Genomic DNA, 23,379 nt, shown 5'->3' on the forward strand with positions numbered 1-23,379 from the left:
AAGCTAATACACCATTTAAACACACTAAAGCTACATACACGCCTATTTATATTTTATACAGCTTGTTAAAACTGATATCAAATATTTTTTATCCATTTGATGTGAAAACAGAATTATATAAACAAAAATAACTTTGGTTTTTGGGTAAACATAAGTCGCCTCTAACCAAACATTTTTTTCCGGATTGAAAAACATCACCATTGAAAAACGCAAAACAAAAACAATATGTCCCCTTTTAGTAAAAATATGTACGCACCCGTCAACGATCATTTATTAAAATCAACACAAAAGCCCAATTCCGACCGATTGCGCTGAAAAAATATTTTAAATATCGAAATAAAACACAAGTGCACGCCCGAAAAATGCATTTTCCACTTGTCAGCTATGTGTTGGTTTAGCGTGATATGACGGCACATCGATTAGAAATGATTTTGACTTTTGCAACAGTAGCCGTTTTGCCAATGCCAGTTTAAACAGTAATTATCGCGTGTTTAACCCGTAGCTTGATTTTGTTCAGCATTCGCTTGCCATGAACGCAAATTTGTTTATTTGTTCAGTTACACGAACACAACCCAACGTCAGTTCCCGTTTGCATTTATCCTACCAATTTAATTATAAACATTTATATTTGTTTAAGTATTTATTACCCAATTGTAGAATTTGTTATTGAATTCAATGCTAAATCGTTTAAAAATTTAGTTACAAAATTATCATTGTTACACCGGCACCTCCACCAAATCTTATATATTATTTTAATTCCTACTTGTAATCCTGATTATGTTACCATTTATGAAGCAATGGTATAACAAACATTATTGGCAAATATTGTCGGATTGAAAGGATTTGAATTCCAGCCAGCCGTTCCAACTGGCGCCCACCACATCAGAGATGATTGCCGCACATCGGTTTGATATTCTGCACCAGCGCTGCCACAAGAGCATCACCGGCCACACTTCGATAAATCTCACTGAGGGCACATTACGAATGCCGCCATCACAGTCACAACCTCGCAATATAGATAGAACCACCCGCGGCTCCCGTCGAATTCAATATCGCTCCGATTGGGACTTTGGTACGATACAGAAACTAAATTATATCATGCTAATACTGGTTATACCGTCTACTCAAAATTAACATCCTATAACTGTTGATTTCGACTTTGGTAGAGCGGTACATGCAATTAAGTTCCATCCCCTTTGACAAGCCTGACGGTACTAGAGAAGGGAGGTCAAAAAACTGATTGGCATGCATTATCCGTACAGCAAACGTTCGATACGCGTTCAGAATAAACTTAACGAATTAACGTTTAATTACGTAATAAAGGATTAAATTAAAAACTCGTCTCAGATAAACGTGATAGGCAAACTTCGTTAAACTGTGAACTGTGGGGTAGTTTCACCCAATAAGAGCAAAAATACCTCGAAAATGTTTCCACGGTTTTTGGATAAGTGGGGCGATTAGCGGTATGATATATTACCCACTTGTGATAAATTCAGTAATTTGTAGAGCGTGGCAACATTTCTTCGTCACGCGATCGGTTTAAAATTCTCGTAGAGAACGTGTGCGCCCGTCAGCGTACAGACGCCTCGGCTGTGACAAATTTACATCCATTGTGGCGAAAAATTTGCTACTCTGAATACCAAGAAGTTGATGCACACGCGAGTACGAGTAATAGCATACCAACCGCATTCAGAACAAGTAAAACGAATAATACTTATAATGAAAAATTATGTCGAAATCACCTTATTTCAAAAATTTAAAAAAAAAAGACTTGATTTATCAACGAAGTTATGGTGAACGATGAACATGAATATTAACGTCAATATATTAGGGATGATTCACCCTATTAACTTAACAAGATCAAAATTAACGCTCTATAACAAAGCGATTGATGTTAGTTCAAGATGAAGGGGAAGTGAAATTAAGTTTCAACTTACTTTGACGTAAAAGTAAGTTGAAGCTGGTGACGTTGTAAGCGCTTTAGGCCGTTCACGAAAGAGTCCCAAAAGTTGTCCACTTGAACGACTTATTGACTGGTTTCGAAACTTCATCCACTTTCCCATGTCCCCTCGCATTACAAATAAGATAAGCGTTTTAAGTTTTCATCGTATTATATATGAGGTGAGCATTTAAGTTTCAATTGAAAAGAATTTTTTAGTTCAATAATACCACATAGGCCAAACTCGCTTATATTTTATTGTCGCGGTAGGTATATAATTTAGTGCACTTCACAGAGTGACTTCCCTATACACAATAAAATATCCATGACTGCCCCATTGTGTTTACTAAAGGAGAAGAGAATCCCGTAGCGAGCGCGCTAGCTTCCGTACAATACAATCGGGAAGAAAAACGTATCCACACACAAAAGCCGCTCTGATAGAATTTACTCCGATTCGCGTCAATCTTCGTTATTATGCAAATTGGATTAATCTGGTGAAAGCAAACCGGAGGTAGTGTTTGGTTCGACAATATACCGTAGAAATAACCCAATCGCGGAAAACAAGGAGTTTTATTTAATTAATTTGTTTCAACGTTATCGCAATACTGTGTGCATTGAACTATGTCACTTAATTTGTCAAAAATTGATACAAAGTTTACAAAATTTCTATTATGTGTAGATTAGCAGTCTTGTTATAAATTATATCATAAAATTTCATTTTAAATGTTCTTTAAGAACTGTCCGTTTTAATTTATACCCGTTTGTACTGTTTGACGTGTTGAGTTTAATAACTGTTTCTGTTATTGTGTCGCTCTGTGACGTATTGATTTCGTTGCTGTTGAAATTCCACTAAATTAATGACGTGATTAATTTCCAGTAAATTACGTAAAAAAATCTTTTGGCGCGCATATTAACTTGTAAAGGGTGTCATATAGAACTATTTCAAATGCTGGGGGGTGTTGGATAAAACCATTATTATTAACGGTGACATTCGATTACACACCATTAGTAGCCCCAGTAAGGCTCATTTATATTAGGTTATGTTTTCCATACTAATTGATATATAAAATTAGTCGTCAAACAAGATTAAAGAATCATCAAGTTAATGATCACTTTAATTGTTAAGTCATTATTATACGATAACCGAACATCCTGTACTAGATTCTCTTCAAGATCCGCCCCTCTAAAGAAAGCGTATTGTTGTCATATGTTTTTTCAAAACTGTTATGGTTCATAAGATTTATTTTGATAAGAAAACGGGTTGGAAATAAATTTAATACTAGCACGCATAACAATAATAGTATTAATCTTCTGATTAATAGGATGATTAGAATGAAAATGCATTTATCTATCGTAGGTTTAATGTGCCAATCCAAGATAATTGCCTAATTATCAATTCTGATGACTAGAATCAAAAAGTCAAAAATAAGAACGTCTCTACAAAAAAATAGCAAATGCACATCAAAATCATTCAAAACATCGGCAACTCAATTAAAAGGAGCCGCACTAAAATTAAAATTAAGTTTACATTCATCCAAACGATTCAGAGGTGCATCACCATATTAGCCATAATAGGACTAAGAAGATAGTCCCATTGGAGTACCAACATTCTGGCTAGATTATTGACTTCAAATGATTTAAACAGAAACAATAGTAATCCAATGAATAGCTTAATCAATAGACATGGTCGCTTCAAGGAGATCCCATTTAGTCTCTGATGTTATAAATAGTTTCAGCTTCTGTTAGAAGACAGAAAAAACTTTAAGACTTTATTGGTTCTATTCTGTATATAACAGGTAGACTGCTTAGTGAAAATTGTATATGTAATTGATTGAAACGCAAGCTTTCCGTGGGGCGCGGTAGATGGAGAAAGGTGGGGGCTATACAAAACAGCCTGAAAAGATGGTGAAGCCAGGTACCATAAGGAAGTAGCCCTTCTACTGATCTAGGATTCTGAAGTCCGATAAATTACAGTTTCTGAATAAAGAATAAAAAACCTCTCTGCAATACATTACCCCTGGAAGCTGTACAGCAACACTGTGACTTTGTGTTTTATCACAATAATATTTTTTAAATGCCCACGATATTAATTTGATCATTGTCTTGTAAATCATTATTTGTTGTAAACTCATTGTGCACCATTTCAAACGATTTCAGAATTTATATCATTGCTTTCTTCACATTCGGCAGGTTTAGACCACTCAGGTTTAGAGGCCTCATTGGATACACAAAGTAAACAATCAAAAACACTTCAGTGTGAATGAATTGGTGTAACTACAGATAAGTCTAAACCAATATTTTAGACTTATCTGTAGTTACTGCAAATCGATCTTCAACTTACTTGTTTCTCTTGTTGTTTATAAGCCAGATTGAGATTGGCTTGTTTGCGGGGAGAGAAAGTTTCTGTACAATAATTGGATTATTCTACAAGAGTTAAGCTCAATCACAGAATATTTGTTATAACTGTTTTGTTTGTTGAAAGACTTAAAACAGTTGATATTATCGATCAAACTATATTACTTATGTTTTGTGATGCAGATACTAAGGGTAGAACTTGACAAGGTTAAGTCATGAAATAATTTCCATGGTTCAGTGAACCCAATACCTACCAGAAAATCTAGGAAATGTAGGAATCTTCTCAGGATTTCCTTGTGTTCATTATAATACATTGCTTTGTAAATTTATGTGGTAAATACTAAGTTGATGAAATGAACATTATTTTCTTCAACCTAGCGAACTTTTAACCTCCACGATTATTTTATGGTATGAAAATACAAACAAAACTAAGTAGATTGCCATCAAAACGAACTTAAACTTCCTTCTACAACCAATATTCTCTAAAACGTTTTTCCCACGAACAGAGTTCAGTAGATATTTGACCAATTACTTACAAGTTTGCTTTTCGCCATACCATTCATCACTTCAAGTAACGCCACGGTATTACAACGCAGTTGGTACGACGAGTTCTTAGGTGAACTGCAATCATTCCATTTGAGTAGCCTACCTCTTGACCTTCGGGTCACGTTTGTGAACATCATTCAATTCTGAAGACGTTCCAACTCATTCGCGATAAACAACTTCGCTTCCCCAGAATGAGAATATACTGCTTTTACGTCCTATTTTAGGGCATCAGAGAACTAACTTTTTTATCACTCCGATGTTGAACCATTATATTTTTATCAGATTTACGTGGTAGTAATAAAACGATATTAACGTGGATGTATTTTAGGAAATGTACGTAATCTTGTGATTGTTGAAGTGAAATATTTATAACAGAATATCGTCCCTGTTCCCAAGTGCGCCTTTTTTAAGAAGCGCTTAATTCTGTTAATTAAATACGAGATGGCGAAGGTGAGCTGGATGAAGATAAATTGCGCCATTACTGGGGAGAACTCATTAATAGTGGGAAATGCATGGGGTAAATGACGTGTAAGTGAATTGTGCTAAGACCGCGTACATTTCGTTGAATTTCTTGTAATCATCCGTTGGAATACCACTACTTCTCGTGTACAAACAGAATAAATTTGGAAAACTACCACTTTTAGGATTAAAGTTAAAGATAAAATTTAATCACACAAATTTAATTATAGACATAACTTACTGAAAATGTATAGTTTTCCTCTTCAATGCTGTATTTTTATGTTAAACGTAGAAACGAAGACAGCAATTTTATCTCACTCTGAAAATTTATGACTCATAGCTAGGAGAGTAGATCGAATACATACATATATTTCTGACAAAATTTTACATGTATTGTTCCCCGTTTTGTGGCAACATCAACTGAAATATAAAATATAATATATCGTATCACTATATCGGTCTTGGCATAATATTAGCGAAGCGTGCAATAAAAACGCCCCGACGAAGATATCATCTATCAGAACATCATACATTATCGCTAGATGATTTTGCGAGTCATTTCCGCAGCGTCTCTTTTAAAATGCACGCCTTCCCCTTTTCGCGGTTCAGAACGATACGAGATTTACGAATAGCACACGGCGTAAATCACGAGCCGAATCAATAACTATAAACGTCGCATTTGAGTCGAAATATATCATCCTTGAGGGGCGAGATTAATGTCGCCGGAGCTCGTGCGTAACGCCGGGATGTCGGGGACGTCGGCGTCGCGACGCTCGCCGTACGGATCAAGTTTTGAAGGTCAACGGCACTTTTCCTCCTCGGCGCCTCCTCTCGTGGTACACCGATAATTTGACAGGTGTGAGCACGTAATTGATTTACGTCGACGACGACATAAATTGTTTCACGTACCTGTTGTATAATAATGACCATTAATATTAATATACGGTAGTTAATCATACAAGACAATTCGAACATATGGTATTTCAATGTACATTTTCTGTTTAATTTAGGTTAATAAAACTTGAAATAAATTGTAGTGACGTAAGGAATTCAATAAGTAGAAATGATAATTATATAAACATGTAGATTTATAGACTTTTCATTACATAGTTAATGGTTTATCTTCTAAAATGAATGTATTTAATTCATGTCAACTATCATTAACATGATTAATCAGGTAGAATATGCAGTTATAGACGTCATTTAAAAATTAAACAAGAATACAGGAAAAAATGTATGTACATTTGTATCATTAATATAATAAATTGTTTTAGCAGGATGTTCGAATGTCTAAAACTAATAATGTCCATCGCAAATCCATATCAATACCGTTCTCAGTGAACGTGTTTGTGTTGAAGTAAATAACAGTTGAGGAAAGTTCAATGGGTTTAGTTCAAGTCCAACGGCGTATCAAGTACACGTGTCGTATGTTTCCTAGATTGATATTGATCTTTGCGAACAGTTCGGTTAGACTTCGGTTTCGAATTTGCAATGCGATGCGGTTATTCGGACGCACCACCGGAAATTACTTTGGACTGTACTTTAAAACAGATATAAATTGCTCGGCATTGGAACCGTTGAATAGAATCTGCATTCGAAGTACGGTGTAGAGTCGGTGGTAATTGGTATTACGCGTCACTGTTTTGGTATTCCCCGTTTTTTTTTCCATATTTATTTTTATGAATTTACGCGTGAAATACAAATGAACACTCTACGTAAATAAAATAATTGCCGTCGTTAAGGGAAAATAATGAAAATTGGTTCTATATGGAAAAAACGATGTGAAAAAACACACATAGACTTTTTATTTCGTGCCAGCAACAGAACCCGTACAATTTATTTATTTTGTTGAAGATGTAATTTCCGCTAACCTCGATTTTGTTTCAGCACCGCAAAAGAACATCGAACTAAAGCAGACACTTATAGATGAAACCGTACAGGTGTCTTGCATTGCAGAAGGAGTTTACCCAGCTCCGAACATGACTCTACTCGCCGGAAATAGGTAACCTCAAAAGCTGTTGAATTTACCCACCAAATACACCTCTAAACACTCGTCGGCACGATTAAACCGTATTCTGGCAATTTAACAATTCGAAGTTTATCCAGAAAATTAATCACGGCCGGCCGTTTACGTAGATAGGAACTGGAAATTGTCAGCTGAGATAATTTAATTGCCAGCGTTCTGCACCGGATGCCCAATTGATTTGCCCACTGCGTGCAAACTGTGTCGCCTACCAATGTAATCGTCCCACATATATAGAACAACAATTCAGTAACATATTTACTTGTAATTAGTCAGGTATTTAGAATATATTTATTATTAAAAAAATCAGTTTTAACCAAAAAAACGAAGTCATTTCTAAAATTTTATTAAAATCCATTTTTTGCAGTTTTTAAAATACATTAAATATTATTTCCGATTACTAAGTACTAATCCATTTGTGATCGATATCCATTAATTCATTAATGTTGAACATTTTTGCTGTAATAATTCACATTGGTACATAAATCCGTAATCGAATGCAACCGCTAATCGTTTGGTATCTCCGAGTCCAAAACCTATAGCAAAGCGAACCCACACAGAATGGAATTATTTGCGTTGGCGTTAAGGGCAGCGTAAACGGTCGTTAGCGGCCCATTAATGAATTATACGGGCTTTGATTGCGGTTTATGACGCCGCCGGCCGCGGTCGAGTTGCGAACCACCGCCACAGACCGCCCCCCAAATTAATTCTTGCCTCCCGTTTAGTAATGATTTTCCCTTACACTCTCTCTTTCTCTTTCTCGGCCACTCTACTTCCGACGTGTCCTTTTCGACCGGAAAGCAGTTTGGTGAATGACTCCGTGGTGACGGTTCAAGAACGTGGAGGTCTCTACAACATCAAAGCGAGCGGCAACGTTTCAGTCCTCGACGCCCCCGAAGAATTCTCTTGTGAGCTGCACATCCCGCAGGCCAATTACAGTGTCCGGATAGAAGCCGTGTATTATCCCCGTAAGTATTATACCCGTGGAACGATGGTAGACGATGCGACGATAAGAAAATTTTTAGTCGTACAAAGTATTTAATTTATGAACGTTGTTCGGTACTTGGAGAAAATTACTAATGAGGTATGGCTATTTCTTTTAAATGGCTTAGTGCCACAAAATTATTTGTATAAAACTATTTTGAAGTAATTTTGAAAACAAAAGTAACCTAATTCATTGTAAATATCTTTTTTACCTTTAAAATTACTGCAAAATTAAATGTACCACGAGAAAAGTTTTTCTTTAACTATAAACCCGGTTTGTCTAACCTACATCATAACAACAACGGAAAGGAATAAAGAGCGATACCTAAAACACTTCAAAATTAACAAAATTTTAGTGCTCACTTTGGATCATCAAAATGTCTAAGAACACACCTAATAAGCAACTATACACAAAGAATCGCTTGAAAAGCTATTTGAAGAAAGATCGATTTTTTTACATGACAAAAACGGAAGTCTATCAATCATATTGGAAATTATCTCTCAATGCAAATTATATAAGTCAATACACATTGTCAATGACCAATGAATCATGACTGGCATTAAGGTTATAACTTGTCTGATTTGTCTGAAAAGTCTGAACTTTTGGACATTGGATGTAAAATCATGGAAACCATGAGGATTGCTTTCTTTTAAGGAATTACTGAAAACAAATGTAATAATACATTGATAAACGTGTCGCATGACACATACCATATGATAGTCGATCGCAAGTCGATCGACTATCATATCATATTCGTGGTCATAAATCGACAAACATACTCAGACTCATATTGAGTCAATTGAAATGATAAGAAGGAGAGTATAAACAATCTCAAACATTGAAAGTGGTCGAGAAAACCAAGAAATTATTATAAATAAACCGGATAGAGCGAAGAGAAAGTAGGACGCGAGGAAATAAAGTTGGCATACATTGTACTGTAAATACCAATACGAATTACATTCTATAGTCCTGATAAAAGTGGATGAATGGATTCACGGACTAAAACAATGTTATATCCTGGTATAATCGAGATAATCAATACAGACTAAAATTAACATTTCTTCATCGAATTCCAATTTTACCAACTAGGATTAAATAACGTTGTATATTGCCAAAATTATTTATACTTTAACACAGTAATGTACATACGAATCACAAACAATAGTTTGTTTGGTTAGAGATATTGCAATTTCGACATATTCAATATAGTAAAATTTGATTGGCAAGTTGCAATATCAAAATTTAATTAAAACACGAATGGGAAACGTATCTATAGGATAATATTCAATTATACAAAAAAAAATTTTTTTAATTTTATATTTTACATTAAATATGTAAAATAAAGGTTTATTAGGCTGTAACCTGGGAATACATTTGAGAGAACGTTAGTGACGCTACTCGTAAACGAGGTCATTCACATAAATCTTTTGCAACATCTGCAGCTCCCGGCAACGAAATCATCACGGAAATGTGTCCCTCTCGACAGATACAAACTTGACGATTACGGGGCGTTACTTAAAGGGGCGGAATTCTGGTCTCTGAATTACCGTCGTGTTGCAGTAGGGTACGATGGGCGCTAAGTTTCATTTAGCAAATGGGGCCGCGTTATGGAACTCGTTCCGGATGGAGTTGTCCTCGTTTCTTTAGCGGTTACGTCGCGGTACAATGTACTCGCGATGACCGCAACCATGAAGAACTTCGTGGAAGCTTTTAAGGATATTGTAGATTATATAAATAATAATCGGCTTTATGTCTACCTCTTCTAACCGAATGGCGAGATACTATCTGTAATTTATTGCAGTATATTTTACGAGCATATTGTCGTCGTTCTCACAATCGAATAGAACCCTTAAACCGAAGCGTTCGGTGGCCTCTTAATACGATCAGTTCATAGCTGAAGCTATCTGACATGTCGTACTTGTTTTATTCCGATAAATCGATAGTTCGGCCGGTTGCAAGCGACAGCGGGACTTGTGAAGAATTTCAAATTTACCACAAGACGTTATAAACGGAACATACGCTTATTAACAGCTGTTTCAATGATGAAGTGGCGATATTAAACCAATTATACTTTTACGTTTGTTTGCTAATAAAAATGACCAAAAAGTTTCTCTGGGTTAAAAGAAATAAATGTTTCAGTTAAGAAAAAGAAAAAAGGAAAGTTCCATTTCGAAAATAGAGATTTTGAGAATATTGCAAAAACGAACGACAAACTTTTTTAAAAACACCGTGTATAGTGTACAATCTCCCGCACACCCATTCATATATGTGGCACCCTTCGGAAATATATGACAGAATTCCATTTGTCATAACAGTTTATTATGCGTTGTTGGGTGCGCGAGCGATGCATGTTGGGAAATCCGACAGGAAACGGAGCAAACAAACTTTTCGCGCGATTTCACATTGTCGACGAAACTCTATTCGAATCCATTTACTGTGCGAGTTTGACTCGAAGAGAATTCATTAGGATACGTCTTACATGTTCGTAGAATATAAAAGCTCAACTTGAAATTTTAATCGCAACAGAAACACAAAAGGCGTCATGGCGTTGGGATTCTTATTACTCCTTTAAGAAGTTTGTGCACCTGATGTCGCTGATCGTAGAAATCTAAGTAGGTCGAGTCAAAACTTTGTTCTTTCCAACAATTCTTTCCTATTTAATGTGATTCCATTATTTTTTTATTTACTTTATAACGTACGGTTTAGGAATCGCGTTATAACGTGTCTTCTATTTTAAAACAGACTACAGCTTTGTGTCAAAATTAACTTAATGTTAAGTTTAAATTTTACGAGAAAAGTTCTTTTATCTTGCGGCTGGATAACAAAAACTCGCTGAAAACGGCCGTGACAAGCAACGTGGAGGCGAGTTTCAGTAAGTCTCGGCATCCTCTGGAGGGTATAAACCAAAACTAAACCATTTAGAGATACCTAGTCTCTGCAGGCGCTGCCGCCAGTCAAAGTCGCTTTAATGTCCCCATTTTAAGCGAATTTGCATTAAACCGCGGTATTTCGTGCGGAGCTCGGTACATAAATTCAAATTTAGTGTACCCAGTTGGAATGCGACCGTGGAAACGAATTCTCTCCCGGGTATATCTATTATTCCGTGCGCTGTTTCGGTAGGAGTATAGGCCCCGAGCTTGCGGTGCCAGACATCCAGTAATTTGTCAGCGTATAGTTTAGGTTTTCAATTTACGCGAAGCTTTCGTTACCTACTGCGCAAAGAAAACGGTAACGAGGCCGTATCCGAAACTTTCATGTCTGCTTTAAAGCTCCCAACATATTCAAACTGACACGACACCCCTGAAAGATAAAGCTCTTTCAAAATAATATCGTATGTTTTTAGTTCCTCCTGAAAGAGGATATTTAAACTTTTGAAGGACACTAACGTTACGTTCTTTTGATTTTTCATATTATAAATTTACATAATTATAATTTACATGCTTTTAGAAAAAAATAAATGGTGATTTTTAAGCTACTCCTAGTAGAATTTGTTTAGTGTAAACAGTATAACCTGCGCCTAACGGGCTCTTACCAAGGTAGTTTTATGCCTTCAAGGTACCCAGTAGCAGTGCGTTTTACGGCGCCGTAAAATAGGGCAACGTAAGACGGTCCACGAGTAGCACAGACCATAACTTTCAGCTGGTTAAGTCTCAGTGCAGCAAATTAAATACACAGGAGCAGTCTGTGCTTTCGGAACGACCATCCTAGGAGAGTGTAAAACAGTGTCTTCGAGAACGTAGAGCTTTGCGCCTCATTCCCCAGTTGCCCGTAACGCCAGTTATTGCCGTAGAAAAAGAGAAAAACGCCGTTTCTGACCGTGCAAGAAGTTTTCTATTATGCATATGCATGTATGCAGATCGTTTCTGCTAATGCTTTGGCATACTTACGGTGTGCCTGACAAAGTTCCGAGATGAGTCGTAAATTTTACAATTCCACTTCCATGTAGAGTTATGGCCTTCTGGGGGAAACGAAACTTCTTAATACTAATAACCGGTGGCGACTATTTATTTTATCACTTCACGTAAGTGGTGCCCCTACAAATTGTTTCATATTCACATTTATAATAAAAATAAAGAACTTTAAAAAATTGATTATCAATAATGGTGAATATCATTCTCCATCAACCGAGTAAGAACTAAAAGGAGAGAGAGAAAAAGTCGATTATCCTTTTACCAAGGAGGATCATAACACGTTCACTTCGTATATGGCCGAAATGTTCTACATTTGAGAGCACTCGTGCTTCCCCCATATGATACTGTACACGGTAACAATTTTTCGAAAGCAAATTTCAGCGTATTGGCACCATTGCGTCAGAAAAGCGCATATTGCGAGTCACAGCTCTCGCCGCTATAAAATTCGAAATATCTAGATTTTGTCGGAAAGTAACTAGATAGCGTTAGCTCTACTGCAAAGCGACGTCTTTTGGCTTAGAGGTAAGCCGGGAGTATAACTTTAAAAATTTATTACTTTTCGTCGATAAAAATGGTGGTTCGCTAAAATGCGAAGAGAGACGGAAACGCGACGTAACATAAATAATGTAGAATTCAGCACTAAAATAAAAGTGTCACGTAATTAAAAATTACAATAAAAAAAATGATAAAAAAAAAGTTATAACATCGAAAACCAAGCGACGACGTGATGCCGTAAAACGAAGTTAATAAAATCCTTGGATTATATCAATTTTAAAGCATCTAAGTCAAGACGATGTCTCCGTAATCAGTGTAAATCCGTGAAACGTACACCCTCATCCACTATTAAATTATTCAAGTCGATCCGACTGCATAAACTCGCGGCCTCACAGTGCCTGCGGGGCAAATGCGCGAGCACGTTCCATCTTTATATCTGTTGCATCGAGTTGAGACCTTTTTACAACCAACGGCGTTATTAAGGAATCCCGCCCTTCCTTCTCAATAAGAACGTCTCCCACTCTCATAACTTTATATCAGGGTGAATTGTAAAATTTACGAACCATAGCGGAACTTTGTCGACTCACCCGTAAACTGAAAGCTATTAACCAAAACTGATCTACATAAATAGCTCAACAATATATTGCTCTTGAACTTAGTATATGTGCGTTCAATTAGTGGAAAAAACAACAAAAAAGAACGCTTTTGTCATACATAAATCGTCGATGTACCGTCGTTTGACCCACACAATTTCCAATTGCACCCAAATTGAAGTTTCATACCGACCGGTCCTTTTTTTGAAGCGCGCTTTTGGTAGTCCGGATTCCCTCATCGCATATTTTCCGACGGCGAATTTCCGAAATTAAAGCATCCATGGCACCCAGCCAAATTTTTAATTACGATAACGGAATTTATGTGACGGTCGCAAACCCGCAACTTTGCGGTCGTAGCCTCCACTAAAGATAACCCAGGTAAATCATCATTGAGATTAATTCTTATGAAGAGAGTGTTTTATCCTGCACCCGCATTTAAGTGTTTCAGCGCCCTAATATTTGTGTAACGACCAACAGATATTCATCTGCATTACGATGTTATGGAAGTCTTGCCGCCCTAACCTGATGTTGTAAATTCTAATGTGCATAGCTTTTTTCTTTTTAGTAATACAGAGGGTAGCTTTAGTCGACCGCGGTGTTCATATCGGCCTAATTAACTACCCTTTTTCCAGTAATATGAGGTCTTTTTATAGGAGCCAAGTAATTGCCGGCGTATAATAATAAACACCGAGCAAACGGTCGTTTCCGTGTTGGATCGTCATAACACCGCAGACTTTGCAACGAGATTATAATAATTTCCGAACGTTTTATGGTTGGTGTAAAACTAACCATCTCTTTAGTTCTTGGATCAAAATTATGCAATCAGTAAATAATTTATGTACTTTCAGTAATTTATGAAAAATACATAAGGAGTATAAAAAACGGTCGTAATTACAGATTACCTATAATATTGAATATTGTATTCTTGGTTATGCGATGATAAAGTAATAATTATTTATTCATAGGATACTTTTTATGGAACGGAACAATTTACTTTTATTGATTAAAGCTTAACTAGAATGAAAATACCATTTTCCTTTAATATGTGACTAAATTTATTGGAAAAATTTACACTGGTGAATTATTTTATTACTATTTATCGTGCAATATAAAAGTTTATTGGTCAAATACCCACTCAGGGTATTCATATACCGAGAACACAAAAGGTTGCACACAGAGAACAATGGAAAGTTTTAATTAACGATTTCCGGTAGAGCTGTCAGTTTGTCGTGTAAATATAGAAACAGGTACACAAAAAAACGCATTTTACCACGAACAGAGTCGATTTTGCAGTCGCGTCATCCACCCTAACATCTAATTGCAATCGCTAGATTTTCAGTATCGAAAATGCAATTAATGTTTTGGACAGTTTGGGAACGAAGTTTGCGTAAATATTTAACTTTCCGCCGTGTGTGTGCAAGAGATATTGTGCACGGTTCGTATATTGGTACCCTCTCATGGCTATTACCTATTGCTAACATCTATATTGAACAAACTTAAAGTTAATTAAAGTGATTTTAATAATGATAGCGATAGCAATTTGATTACTGTTTATGATTACATTTGGTTTGCCGGTTCCTCGATTAATTTCCTCGTACTTGCGATTCATCTTGCTGTATTAAGATTATATTATGTTCTTTTCGTAGAATTATTGCTGATTGATTGCTTACTATTTAGCTTGTGCTTTAGCTTCTAAGTGTTCACAAGTTACAAATTTGTTTGAAAATTTGTTTTTAAGAGCATAAGTCAAAACGTCATCCTTAAAAATAATCTTAAAACAAAGCATCGCCCGGCGCCTCCACCGAAAGTGATTTCCACTAAATATTGTATTCTAGAACCTATTAGTAAATGTACTGAACTTTAATGAAAAATAATGTATAGAAATGAAACATGTCCTGGTTTGTTTTACGGAAGATGATCAGAAATTAATGTCATAACTTTTACGTTTGCACAACCTGACGTGCGATATTTTCTTTACCTTCATAGTATCATCAATTTCTTTAAAAAACTTAAAAAAACTTTCCTTATAAGTTGATACAGGCGGAATCACCCGGTGGAATTACATAGAATATGGCAAATAATAAGAGACACAACAGCATCATGATTCGCTGTAAATATTTATAATCATATTGTAACTACTCCAATATCGCCAATATCTAAAAGTACTTCGTTAATTTTTTGAAGATATGATATTGTGTGGCACGGTAAAATCATTTACGTAATGGCTTCATCATAATGGCTTTGTGTCGAAGCTCTACTACCAAAAAAAATTTCGTACGCACTATCTCTAATATTGTCCAAAATACAGAGCGTTTAATTTTGTAATTATCGCATAGTTGTTCAACTATTTCAGCAGTTCGACTTGAAACTTTTTGAAGCTGCTTCACCAGTAAGCATTTAATTTTCCCCTTCTTAACTCCTTACGGTTCGTTCGCAATACAAAAATATCTCATTAGTGGAGTTCAGATCTTGCAATATATCCTCGAAACATATAGAAGATGTCGATGAGCAGGTGTCTTTCACTAATAGACCCAAGAATATAATATGATGGAACTTCTTTTCCAATACGTGTCTTGTTTCCACTTTACCCCTTTGTCTGTCTTGTCTCTTTTTGAGTAATTTCTTTTAATTCTTCTACTTATATTCCAATATTTGTGTTTAACTCTCAAACATGTATGAAAAAATATTTCACTTATATAATCATTTTTATTTATTTTTTTGTTTATCAAATTACGTAATTATTAAAAAAATAATATTTTAATGCATGATAAGGTTAATTACAAAAACAACATTATAACAGCTGTAAAACAAACTGCTTTGAAAGGATGTAGCTTGGTTCGAAGGCGACCATAATAAGTAGGTAATGCAAAATAAACTTTCGATACAACCGCATTGTTCCAAGAGGCGACCCTCTACGAATCAGCACTTGCCTTATTGTGAGTCAAACTCGCGCGAACTATTGATTTTCGACATCGCCTAAAACGGAACACCGTTTTCCTCGCTACAGGAACTTTGCGTGGCTTCCTTCTTGGGGTGTAGGGGGTTGGCTTCGGGTGACTCAAGCTCTCTACGAGAGCCGGTGGATTTGATGGTTCAGCAGTTGCCCTCTTCGGACCAGAAACTTAGTTTGCCACTGTTTATAGACGCTGTTTGAGCTACGTTAACAACGAAAACGACCTGCGCGCCGCGAGAACTTCGTAAAATATGCAGCTTCTCGCGAATAAAAACCATTCGAGAATTTCGTTACGCCAAGGAATTTCTTAGCAATTCTGGTGAGCTGCTTCAGTGAAGATAGTAAGCAGCTACTACTTTAATTATCGAGGAAACGTGCATATTTTATAATGTTAATTAACGGGAAATACTAAGGAAGTATTCAACAAAATAATATATTTTCTTTAAGCTTTTTTCTTTACTTCAAACATCGAATTTTTTTAAAATAAATCTCGATAAAATTATTTATCTAAAAAGATAAAACCCTGTGTTAGATTTCGTTTCGAATTTCTCGTCTCCGTGGTTGGAATGTTTCAATGTAAAACGGTTTGATGTTCCAGAAAATGGCGCGGCCCAGTTGAAATCGACGACCGTTTTATTTCTGTGGGAATTTATGCTGCTTGCAGCGTACGTGATGCGCCTCTCATTTGGTAAGTTTGAACCCCTTTTCCCTCATCGCTTCCAAATTGCTCATAATGCCCTTCCTGTTACAGAGGGAGCCCGATTCCTATAGGAAGGGTACCATCACCGACGACTACCACCGTACTGAAGAACGACGAATACGTAAATGTTATAAGTGTATTGTAAAATATTTTCTATGAGACGTGTAAAAATTCATATCTATATGTTTAAAACATTTTAAATAAATTATTTACATTTTCGACCATGTTTTTCAGCCTGCATTTATTTGTTTTACCAAAAATCATCACAATTTTGAATTTTATATCTAATATCTACTAAAGTAACTAAAAATTATTTCATTAAAACTCATTAATCAAGATGTACTATAACTTTAAGACACACATATTTTTTATTTCTTCCAAAAATTATCATATTTATGAACCAGTAATAACCATTTAATGAAACTCCAGGGATGTTGAATTTGCTAGCGTCCAAAACGCAATTTCTAAGTTTGTAAGTGCGCTGATATACAAAGATAAAATCGGGTTATAAAGTTTAAAAATAATTAAATTGTAATACCTGTTCAAAAATGCAATCTGGGCGAGGGTTCATACATTCAAACATATTTTTTAATGGTAACTGAGGAAGATGTTTTAAACTACACGCATTTTGTAAATTGATGGGAGGAATTGGATTACAGCTGCTGGTGTTCATAGATGTACATTTTTGCATATCGATGGTAAGTCTTGCCTGAAATTAATATTAATGCAGATAAAACTAAAACAAAAATATAATCCTCACCGGTTTTATATCGATCTTTTGTTTCACCTGTAAATCTGCATTATACATAGCATCTTTCCCATCTTTAGATCTATAAAGGCGAACGTTTTTTATATTGGTAACCATCTCCTTATTACAGGGTTCGAATGAATCAATGTAAGTATTCTATAATTTTCGTATTAATTAATTGATTTAATAAGGATTTAAAGTCTATTACCCCTGCGGTCAGCTCCAATAATAAGATCATGGGAACGAGCTGATACATTTCGAAACGCATTTTCTGGATTACTGTAATGGGTGTTATCTAAAACACATTTATATCTCGTTTGTTGGACGGAAAACATATAATTGATGTTCATGTACCGTACAATTTTTTATTGGTTATTTATATAAATGTAACATTGATGAAACTAATAAAAGAAAAGCTTGCATAATTCATTCCCCAACACAGTTTCAATTTTTAATGAAGAAAAAGAGAAACTATAATTCATTATTAGTCCTTCTAACGAACTGACAGCGTATCGCTAAACCATCAAACAGCTAATAATAACATACTTCAAGTAGAGGGTAAGCGAGTGTATCCTCACTCGTTAACAGAACGATGGCGTCATCTGGTAAGTCCTCGGCTAATGCTTTTAACCAAGTTACATAGGTGGACGTGCGAATCGGAGTTCATAAACAAGAGATAAAGGCGACAGAGGAACAAAGCCCATCATTAATCTGCATTAGTTCCACGCGATGCTTTTTGAATCCAAGTTCCGGAGCTCGCTGTCGCCTCCGAAAGGAAGCTCCAAACCATTCAGCTCCTGATGAAGTGCTCGCTACGATATTTCAAAGCTCACCTATGGCAGCCGCGGATCCACGATCATTTAACATGCTCACATCGGGCGAACAGACAATGATACAATTACGGAAACGTACGGTCCCACGAAATTGTGACGTGAATACATCACTGATGAATAAAAAAATTAATATGATAAAACAAATAAAATGTACTTTAATTTAATAAATAAATTAATGAAATTAATTAATTTTAAAATTTTTCAACATCAACTCATAGTAAGTATTTTAATTTGAATCCACGACTATCGTTAAAAGCACGCTTTCAGCACCAACTGAAAGCCTGCTTTCAACCGTGACCCGTTGTAGCGGTAAATTTACCTTTTGCTACCGCAGTTGGTAATGTTACGATGGGAAAACATTGGATGATTCCGCATTTTTACTATAACATTTTCCGAACGATGCAAGCTTTAACTTTAAATTCAACAGATCAATATGGAATATTTGGATAATAAAACCTTTTTGAATGTTGTGATCCCGTTTTCATTATATGTAGTACTATATTGTTTAGTGGTATAATAAAATTTTGAATATGTTGTTGATTGTGTACACATTTAAAATAAAATTTATCTCGGTTCATGCTTTAGTCACACCAACCCATTTATAATGCACTACGTCCATTTTAATGTAACGCGGCAGCGTGGTTAATTTATTTAAATTTAAGTTTAATTTGACAAATTAGACGCGTTTGGAGCCATCAGTTAAAACTTAATAATCAAAATTGCAATCAAAATTAGCTGCGAAAAGGCAACGTAATTGAACAGAGTTTAAAATACCTCAAGCACAATTTATCCTATTAATGACGTAATAATTTAACATCCTCGGAGAACGGCAACAGAGTAAACAACATTAACCGACGGTGTTTATTCAACAAACTGCGGGTTTCTCAACTTGGCGACAGGATGTCTATCGTTGAAAGACAACATTCGACGTTCAGTGTAAAGAAACTAATGGTCTTCGTAATTCGCGAAGCGTAGGGAAGCAACGAGAAGAGAGGCAAGTCTGTCGTGCCTAATAGCGTCATCCCCAGTGCAAATAAAGGACCCCTGTTGATTTTAACCCCTTCCGAAAGACTCACACATTGAAATTCGGAAGCAGAGAGCTTTCTCACACACACACACCTCCAAAGGTTACAGAGATACCTAAACGACGACACTCAGTTTGCTGACAACCGACATACTTATTACATCAAACGTATTCTAATTAGGATGCAGCGCGAATATATGGTAATGAAGTAGTTCTATCAGAGGGCGACATTATAAACCCTTCAAGCGCTTTCTCCCCTCCGGCTGTTCAATTGGTCTGTGGTGTCCTGCATTAAGGGATATCAACAATTCCATTTACATCTAATATGGCAACGTGGCCAATCTCTGCGATACACTAGAGCGAAGAGCGTTCGCTATTTAGTAGAGGGTGGGCAAATTGAAAGGTTACTTGAACGTCAATCGAAGGGCTCTTCTCCCTTTCCGATACCATCAGCTATTCATCGCTTTTTCATGCTGTCGCTGCTGGTTTAATTGAGATATGGACAGCAAATTGAGTCTACTAGTGGCTTACCTCTGCAGGCGTACTAAACACTTCGTAATGTAATGGTTGTGTGAAGGCATCTGAAATGATTTCGTTACCGCTACAAAACTCAATTATACAGAGTGATTTTTGGGCAATCGTCTAACAGATTGGGGCGTAATTTTCGAGTTTCCTCGAGGAAATTGTCTTTACGGATGGTGTATTTTTAGGGAATGGGCCTAAAATTAAAAGATAAATTAAATTTCCGTATTCGGATCTAAATAACAAAAAAATTCATTACTTTACATAACAGAGGATATAGTATATAAATTAAATTCTAAATAAGCTTCATATAGCATAACACCGCAACGAGTTAACTAGGTTTGTCTATACAGGATAAGATTTCCAAGCGGAATGTCTTGGCTTGAACGTTTACCGCGATAAGATTAAACGGAACAGATAGTGCACGGGATATACGTGGAAACCACCATTGCAAATTCCTTCCGGTGCATCTGATACAGCATCGGTAAAATTCACGCCTGAGGTATTTCGTAACGCAATCACTTCTCTAAACATACGGACCCACTGATTCACTCATCCGACACCAAAACTTGTTAATTCGGCCCATCGCATTACTGGCTCCAATCTGTTTGACGAAGTCTCTTTGGCGCCGCAGAAACCAGGATCGGTACCACCCCAAGTTTCAGCTCCGTTTCCGCATAGAGCACATATGAGAGAGAAGAGGAATCGGATGTATCCCGAACATCCACATAGATACATCAAGTGGAAACAAGCAAAGTGGTTCCTAGTGTTATAAATCCCTTTCCGGTTTCCGCTTATGGACAACACTCGGCTACATTATTCGAATTGGCTCATTCCTATTCGCGCAGCGAGTATCTACACCATTTCCTTGCTTGTTCTGAAAGGGAAAACCCACCGACGATTCTACGTCTCCTATTTAACCTACCCCGATCGGCCATCACGACCTTTTTCACGCCGTACACCTACATACGTCAGTATTTATCGGGGAAATATTTTCTTTGGAACGAATGGGGCATATCGACTTCTAAGTAGGGTCCGGTTAAGAATATTTTGTATTCAATGACAAAATTATGCTTACCGCAAAATAATTTTTTTCCATATGAGCACTCTTATATACTAAATCTTACAAAATCTATAAATAAAATATGTTGTATGCATAAAAAGATAATAGATTAATAAGATAATTATTAATTAGCAACGTAAAAGACCAAAATTCAAATCAATAGGGATTGTTACATTGTAGTAGAATAAAACTTTGCATGGAGGTGATGCGCTACTGCTGTTGCCGTAACTAACTGATTCAATACAGTATTGTTATGTTATTTAGAAAAAGATTTTAGTTTAACTATAACGTTTCGAAAAGATCATGTAATTAGATTAAACAATACAGGGAGGATCTTTTTTTCTTATAACAACTCATATTTTAAGTCCATTGTAGCCAATATATACAGACGATTTAGTTTAACACATTATTATACCCATGTTTTAAAGTGATGTAATTAATAATCAATGTGTTAAGTAACATATTTGTTTTTAAGGAAGATATTAACTACTTTTATAGTCGATTTCAAAGTAGAATGTACGACTTTCGGTCCAGCCGTATTCCAATGAAATTTGAATCTTATTAAATATCGAAAATAAGGGAAAACTTATTATTACCGACAACTTTAAGCCAAAAGTTAGAGAGGGTACAAATAGAACAAAGGAATCCCTAATCTCACGTTCACATCACAATGAGATTCATCCGTAATTGAGTGCTGCGTTGGTAACGACCATTAACACACATATTCTAGCGCAAGCGATTAACAATTACCATGGCAGCCAAATAATTAAATATATATAATACAATAATGAAAAGCTGAAAGATGATCCTTCTACTTTTGTGATGTAGGCTAAGACGTAGCGATGAAAGATTTTGTCGAATCAATACCGATGACCAGTACGGACATTATGAGAAAGGTATGTTCACTTCAATTCCGAAAAGAAAAGAAATCTGAATACCTGAAAACATCATTATATTAATGACTGATGGAATCTCTTATCTCCACAAAATATGCTAAAAGAGAAGGGGTTTTACAAGGAATAAAGGAAAAGATGTACAAACGCGAATTCATTATGAAAAAGCTTGCATAAAAAATGATCTCAACATAGTAATGTTTTGGGTGCAATCAATCGATTTCTATAAGGAAATCAATGAAGGTACCGATAAAACTTTTATTTGAATGAAAAACGAACCAAGCCCTTTTAATCGGTGGACAATAAATTATGGATATCCACGCGGAACCTAATTTTACCATATATATAGGATGCTCTAAAATTCCCCTTACAAACTTCTAGGACTTGTAGAGGAAAACTAAATAGATAATATTTTAAATTGAAACCCATGTACGAAAACACACCGTTTTCGTGCTACAGCCGTTTGAAAACAGTTTTGCTTAATTACATGACGCTTACAACAGATAAGGTGATGTCAATTGACGCCTGCTACCTCACGGAGCTGTTCATTCACGTATCTTTCATTGCTAGAGTAACACGGTTGAGTACACGTTTGCAGAATACACTAACATCATCCTTCTGTATGGCAAACCTCGAGGTAATGAAAAAGCTGCTCGTCGCCCTTATCAAGATCGTTATCCACAAAGTCCGACTCCATCGCATACCCTTTTCGCCACAATTACGCAGCGGTTTCAACAAAGGAGTACTTTCACCGCCTGCAGGAATGACTGTGGTGGTTCAAGGACACGACGCACTCTTAAATACATGTAAAATATTTGCTTCCTTTTTGCGTATACCGTAATTGAATAGTAAACAAGACTTTTGATTATAAGAAGATGTTGCCAATGCTATATGCACACTATAGTAAGAAAAGTAATAAAGAGTGTTAAAAATAGGTTAATCAATTTGAACATGCTCATCAAAACAAACAACCATGTTCATAATTGTTTCTAAAACTGTCAATCACTAGCTGCGTGTAGGTTTTTACAAATTCAGTCAGTCTTCTAAAAGCATATTAGATCTTCAACCCAACCCAACCCAATCCGAGCAAAAAGCAGACTGTTAACTTGACAGGATTTATGATTACCAATATTGCGTCGAGGTCAATCTGTATTGACTTGCTCACAAATCTGATGCAAGAAGACTAAATACTAATGAAAGCTACATTACACATTACACGTGATTCAAGAATTGCGGCTTCATATATTTAAAATACGTCTTTTAAAAAATTTAATATTCCATATAAATTCAGAAACAAGCATTTTACTTGCTTAGGGTTAATACGATTATATCAAAAA

The 23,379-nt window shown here is 35.9% G+C and overlaps 1 protein-coding gene across 2 annotated transcripts in view; it reads left to right on the top strand.

Annotated features, from left to right (window-relative positions):
• LOC111426945 (uncharacterized) overlaps positions 1–17,178 on the top strand; it is a 58,278-nt gene extending 41,100 nt beyond the window's left edge. Inside the window, exons 4-7 of one of the 2 annotated variants that reach the window (XM_023061853.2) lie at positions 7,187–7,301; positions 8,124–8,290; positions 16,858–16,947; positions 17,011–17,178. In XM_023061853.2, the coding sequence (XP_022917621.1) occupies positions 7,187–7,301; positions 8,124–8,290; positions 16,858–16,947; positions 17,011–17,030 (392 nt within the window). In that variant the 3' untranslated portion in view covers positions 17,031–17,178. The remainder of the gene's footprint in view (positions 1–7,186; positions 7,302–8,123; positions 8,291–16,857; positions 16,948–17,010) is intronic. The other variant, XM_023061854.2, reaches the window with a different exon arrangement.
• The last annotated feature ends 6,201 nt before the right edge of the window (positions 17,179–23,379 follow it).

The sequence above is a fragment of the Onthophagus taurus genome, chromosome 2 (genome assembly GCF_036711975.1).
Source record: "Onthophagus taurus isolate NC chromosome 2, IU_Otau_3.0, whole genome shotgun sequence".
Taxonomy (NCBI): domain Eukaryota; kingdom Metazoa; phylum Arthropoda; class Insecta; order Coleoptera; family Scarabaeidae; genus Onthophagus; species Onthophagus taurus.